This window comes from Hippichthys cyanospilos, chromosome 13 (genome assembly GCF_059441005.1).
Source record: "Hippichthys cyanospilos isolate Australia breed blue-spotted pipefish chromosome 13, RoL_Hcya_1.0, whole genome shotgun sequence".
NCBI lineage: Eukaryota > Metazoa > Chordata > Actinopteri > Syngnathiformes > Syngnathidae > Hippichthys > Hippichthys cyanospilos.
In genome coordinates this window covers 15,310,844-15,316,950 of record NC_142381.1, presented here as the reverse complement: position 1 = coordinate 15,316,950, position 6,107 = coordinate 15,310,844, and the positions used below count along the sequence as shown (strand labels likewise).

Below are 6,107 nucleotides of genomic sequence, written 5' to 3'. Positions count from 1 at the left end.
GCACACCGAGACGAACAATCATTCATACACCCAAATACACCTAAGGACAATTCAGTATGTCCAATACGCCTGCCATTCATGGTTTTATTTATTGGCGCATGTGGGAGGAAGTCGGCGCACGCGGAGAAAACCTACGCGGACTCGGACAGAACATGCAAATTCTATACAGGAAGGCCGGAGCGAGGTAGATTTGAACTTGGGTCACTTTAACGGATGTATATACAGTATGTGTATATTATACATCACTTAAATGATAAATTTTGATTTCGTAGAGAAAAGTATTGATTTATAGACTGATTTTCATTTCTGAGCAGACAAAATTGATGGAACTGTAATCCAAGTGTATGAAAATGAAGGATTAGTAGACGATGCACTTCATTGCAAACATGTTTTTCAACCCAATTTTGGAGGTACTTCCATTAAAGATTATTTTAAAAGCAAATAAATGTAGAACTGTACCATATTTTTTCACGTTGAACTTTTTGTCTGGTATGTGCATGTCTGTTTTTGTCACTTATATGCCTGGCAATCTTTGGATTATGCATTCATAAGGCTTCAACAACACAATGAAAGGATCACTTTAAATGTACAAAGTCATATGATATTTATTTCCACGGTATAAAAAACATTTAAATGAACATATGCAAAAATAGATATACTAGAGAAATATATTACTTTCAATAAATATGTCACATAGCAATCATTGCAGACTGCCTGCCCATGATCGGACTTGCAGTACACAGTACAGAAACTTGAGGTATTTCATGGTCACTTTTCCCATCACTTTAGGATCGTCAACATCTAGAAAAGGCAAGCGTTTGCTTTCAAATTGGCCGCAACTCCAATAAACACAGGGGGATACATTCATTGTTCTTCAAATGAAGCAGTAACTTGTCAGTATAGGTTAATATTTAGATCTCTTAACTAGGAAGCAAAATAGAGACATTTGGGAGGTCAACATTCCTGAGACTGCTGTTAGCCCTCTGATTTGTTATGAATTCATGATTGTGATTATCAAAAGCCATCATGTAGCAGAATCCTTTCGCATACAAAGCAGTTTGGTGTCAATACTGCTTGTTGGTAGCTGCCGCGTCTCCCCTTAAGTTGACATCGGGGTGCGATGTTAATGAGTCAAATGCACATTTAGTGCGGTGATACCAGCACCACTGATTGAGATTCACCGGTTGTTGGTGAAGACTTGATGTTAATGTCAGCAGCTGGGAGAGGTAGTGATGGGGCTGTGGAGGAAGGATAGCTGACTGGCCGACGAGTGCACCGGGATGGACACGGGGAAATTGAAAACGGTGCCGGCGTTGCCGATGGCCGGACTCCCGGCCTCCGACGAGCAGGTGGACGAGGCCAGCACCTGCGACTCGAACTGGAGGAGTTGCCCCATGAAGCTGAAGTTGGGCGAGATGATGCTGCGGCGCTGCTTGACAAACTCAAAGGCCTCGTCCAGTTTGACCCGGTTGGTGCGCATGAGGTAGGCCAGGCAGATGGTGGCCGAGCGGGAGATGCCCGCTTGGCAGTGGACGAAAACTCGACCGCCGTTGTTCCGGACAGAATCTGCAAAGAAAAGAGGCGGCAAAGTCAGCACGCCGCTATATGGTTGCTATTTCACTCATTTTCTGGCAATTTAGACCTGTCAAAAATCCATTTTAACTGGGCTGGTGAATAAGTTAACCCATTCACTGCCATTGACGGCTATCGGCGTCAAAGATGCGTTCTCGTTCACGGCCATCGACGGCAATAGACGTCAAAGATCCATTCTCATTCACTGCCATTGACGGCTATAGATGTCAAACAATCCATTTTAGCGGGACTGGTGACTACGTTAACTCATTCTTTGCCATTGACGGCTATAAACGTCAAAAATCCATTTTAGCAGGGTTGGTGAATCTGTTTACTTATTCTATGCCATTGACAGCTATAGATGTAAATGATCCAGTTCGACACGCCTGATAGTGAATCTGTTCATTTCAACAGCTCATTAAGACACAGGAGGGGCCAGCAGGAGTGTAGGCCTGTGGGGGCCACCCCTAAAGAGGGGGGGGTGAGTGTACACAAAGAAGGGGAACACACCCCACCGCGGGCATATTGATCTGGGAGGAAGACCGCGAGAAGTCGCCTTTTGTGAAGACACAACAAAAGGACGGCGCGAAGCCAAGCTGAGGACTCAGGGGTGGGGGTGATGATGTAACCAAAAAGGCTATTGCTGAGCCAGCTGGTCGAATTTTGGAGGGAACTTTTTCAAATTTAAATCCACAAGTAAAGGAGGAGGATTTTTTTTCTTTTTGTTCACTCATTTTGCCATTAACAGTGTAACAAACAAATACCAACCGATAAACTCAATGGCCTCGTTGAACCAGGAGCTGATATCCGCTTTGTGGTTGTCCTCCACAGGGATGCTCTTGTACAAAAAGGAGTCCTCAAAATGGTTGGGGCAGTTGGCCGAGACGTTTATCAGGGCCGTGATCCCCAGCATATCCAGCATGTCTTTTCGGGACGCGTGGTAAGCGCTACCGAGGTACAGGAAAGGCAAGATCTCCACGGGTCCCCCCTAAGAAGAAGACATGTAAACAGTCAGTAAGGGAGGTGAAAAATAACGTTTTTATGTCGCGCTGAAGGAAAAAAAAAACACCAACCTGATCATAAAGTGGCGTGTTGCATGGGCTGCAGCTAGGGTCTGCACTTCCTGGGTGGCTGGAGCTCAGGGGTAAACTGAGCCCCTGTGAGGGAGAAGGTTTGGTGCACATGTCTGGATACTCTTTGGAAAAAGCGTCAAATCCACCTGTGGACCAAAATTGGAAATTAAATAAATAAAAAGGTGCTGTAAATGCATCACCAAAAAAGGGAACAACTGCTTTGAAACAGAGAGGCTGGGGTCTAATTTCGGATTTGTTTACAGCAGCACCAGCTGGTATGGTGACAGCTGAAAAGCACATTTGTTGCCACGCACGCACACAAACACAACAAACGCGAGTGTGATACTTTTTTTTTTTTTTTACCTTTAAGAATGAACACTCTTGCTCCGCAGGGGTCCCGGCAGAGAGCCGCCACGGCCAGCATCAAAGTCCCATCTTTCTTGGCTTGGCTTAAATCGCAACTGTGATCGTCCAGGAGCACCACCGACTGGTACTCGCCGGACAGAAGCCGGTTCCTGGTGTCCTCGTTGGGGACGATGTGTTCGAGACCCAGAGCGCCCCTGGCTCGCCTCCGCACGATGGTGCTGAAGCGAACATTGGTAGAGGCCGCGATGTGCGAACCGTTAAAGGACAGGAAAGAGCGGCAGTCCAGCACCAGGCAGCGCGGAGCGTCGGCCTCCAGCAGACCACGGAGGGACGCACAGTCGATGGTGGGCACCTCCATTATGACCATAGTAGGACGACGGGAAAGAAAAGTTAGATCCAAATACATAAAGCTGGAAGGCGGTAAAGAGCTGATGTAGTCTCTTCTTTGTCCCGGTTTCAAGAAGAAATCAAAAAAGTAACTTTAAAAGTGCTCGCAGCGTCTTCTTGAGTGTATCCGATGTTTCTTGTTCTTGCTTAGTAGTTTGCGGCGACGCGACTGTGGAAGTCGAGTTGAAGCACTTTATATACGGCCCACGTCTTGTGAATGGGAGGCCACTGACGTCACGGGCCCTCCCTCACTGGCGGCCTGCCAGACTGTATGACGTCAAAGGCACGCGCCCGCCCGCAGTGAGTTGAACCAAACGGGCGCGCGCGCACTTTGAGGACATTTTGGCCCCGGGCACGCGCGCACGTCGGCAGTGTCCTCTTTCCCGGTGGCGACACGTACAAAGCGAAGGGGTCTGTTTTTTCTCACGGTTTTGAATTACTCATTTGAGTCCTTTAAAAAAAAAAACCACACACAAAACAAACTCCTAAATGTACTTTAGTGCAATTAAAAAAAAAAAAAAAAAATCATAACCAACCGGAGTGTAATATTTTAGTGCTAAATTTAAAATGAGCTTATTTGTTTTATTATTTGAATCATAATACACTACTCTGTATAGTTTGTCTTAAAAATTTTGCAGAAGTCTTCAAGTGATGACAACAGAAAAAAAAACACACCCATATGTGTATTTGACAAATATGTCTATTTTGGGATTCCTTTTTTCCTCAGGCTGCATAGAGAAACTTTGGTTCCCAGAAATTGATGCTTTTTGAGACTCACACAAGACAACAAACTCACCATGAATCATTCCTGGTTCATGTTCCTCCATGTAATCAAGATCTCCACGGCAGGTGACTTTACCTCTGTTAAGTTGTGTCAAGTCATCATGTTGAAAAATATAGCTTACCAATGACAACAGCATAGGAGGAGAAGAAAGTGCAGATATCTTTGGCCAAATGTAAAAAGGGAGAGCTAAAAGTACCAGAAAAATAAATACAATAAGTAAAATCTAGTGATGTAGCTGAAAAATTTGCTTAAGTAAAATATTTGCTCACTTCTGACCACTGGTTCGACTCCCTTAAGCATTTTATGGTTAGTCATTTTAATCACGTGTTGGTGACATCATTTCATGAACACACTCTTTGTTAGTGACTCTTCACAAATAATCATTGGTAAATGAATAGACATGTTGTCTCGTGTTAGTTTAACACAAGCACTACATTTACACATTAAAATGTATATAAATATTTGTTTTGGGGGTTTTACATTCAGGATAGTCGGTCTAGACTATATTGATTTAAGGTAAACTGTATTTGCTGAAGGAAATTGTTGGTTTTGTGGAAAGAAACGGTAATATAATGCCTCATGTATAACTTCACGTTGTGGTAATGTAAGCTGTACATGTATTTGATTGTGTTTATCTCACTTCTCAGGGTTGTATTTATCTTTTTTAGTGTTGTGTTCATGAAATATTTAAATCATTGCATTACAATTACAAATATATACTTAAACATTTATGCTGGTATGCCTCTTCACCCTCTGTTTGTTTATATTTATGTTTTGCCATTAGTCAGGCAATTTCATCAATTTCTCTATACCATATACTGTAATTAGGTGTTTTCCCTCCAGAAATTGAGGAGTTTGACTATTTTTCCATGAGGTTATCCTATAACTAGATATCTGTTTTGCCTTTTTACCTGAGAGTTGACAAATAAGAAAATAATATGTAAATATCTGGCACGGGGGGCCATAAACATTTATTCTTTGTTTTTATTAGTCGGAGGTACATAATGTTCAATGCCCGAGAGTAAAGGCAAACCATAAAAGTTAATCACTGTATAGAAATCTCAAGTCCAGTAAATTTCCACATGCTGAGTACCAAAACACGGGTCTTCCAGGAAGACAACGGCAGATGGAGATCTTTTTGACCGGTCACATGTGACCTAAACAGAGAATGAAACATTATTGTCCAGATTTTTTGATGCCACTTGGAGAAACACTTTTTATTCCCTGCATTGATGACTCAGAATGAGCCTTGTCTCATCATAAGGAAGCAGGAGGGTCATTGTTGACAACAGGTGAAGGGTGTGTTCGTTTCTGTCGTCACTTGAAGGTGCATGTTGTAAACAACTTTTTTTTGTTGCTGTACATTGACAGCCCTCCAAAGCTTTTTGAGTTTCTGCTCCACATGCCTCACTAGTTGTAAATCTCTAAATCCAGTGATTTCCATACTGCTGTTGTACTGTATGTGTGCCAAGTCTATCTTATCTTTTCAAAAGATTTAGGGCTATGACCTCATTCTCACTAAACAGAAACCTGAGCAGGACTACCAACCCTCTGAATCCACATCCGTGCCATTATGACCCCAGGTAATACCTCAGGAAAAGAAAGGATAATGGGATGTGTTATGTGAAGGAAAGGGGTGAGGGGTGGATGGGAAACCAAAAGGACAGAAACGTAACTCATCACAACAGAGTGCAAAAACTCTCCGGCCGGTTTTACCTAACACTCCTGTGAGATGAGTCAACAGTCAACCAAATGCAACAAAGTAGGAATGTTACACACTTTCTAAGCGGAGGAGGGGCTGGAGACAGTCAGTATCCCAACGTTTTGTTCTAAATCAATTAATGTGTCTTCTGCCAAGTCATGATGAGTGGGGTACTGTAAGTTAAAAAAAAAAAAGACCCTTTGTATTACAGGCAAAAGAGGTA

At 43.0% G+C, this 6,107-nt stretch overlaps 1 protein-coding gene across 1 annotated transcript; it reads right to left on the bottom strand.

Annotated features, from left to right (window-relative positions):
* Positions 1-587: 587 nt before the first annotated feature.
* Positions 588-3,580, bottom strand: dusp1 (dual specificity phosphatase 1). The gene is made up of 4 exons (XM_088431892.1): positions 3,009-3,580; positions 2,646-2,791; positions 2,341-2,560; positions 588-1,566 (listed from the first exon to the last, which is right to left on the bottom strand). The coding sequence occupies exons 1-4, from the start codon at positions 3,415-3,417 to the stop codon at positions 1,211-1,213; spliced, it is 1,131 nt and encodes a 376-aa protein (XP_088288018.1). The 5' UTR covers positions 3,418-3,580; the 3' UTR covers positions 588-1,210.
* Positions 3,581-6,107: the final 2,527 nt, after the last annotated feature.

Coding starts and splice junctions, on each gene's coding strand:
- dusp1 (XM_088431892.1), bottom strand. CDS start 3,417: ATGTATTTGGATCTAACTTTTCTTTCCCGTCGTCCTACTATGGTCATA. Junction 2,792..3,008: donor AAGAGTGTTCATTCTTAAAG/GTAAAAAAAAAA, acceptor TTTGGTCCACAG/GTGGATTTGACGCTTTTTCC. Junction 1,567..2,340: donor CGAGGCCATTGAGTTTATCG/GTTGGTATTTGT, acceptor TTTTCTTTGCAG/ATTCTGTCCGGAACAACGGC.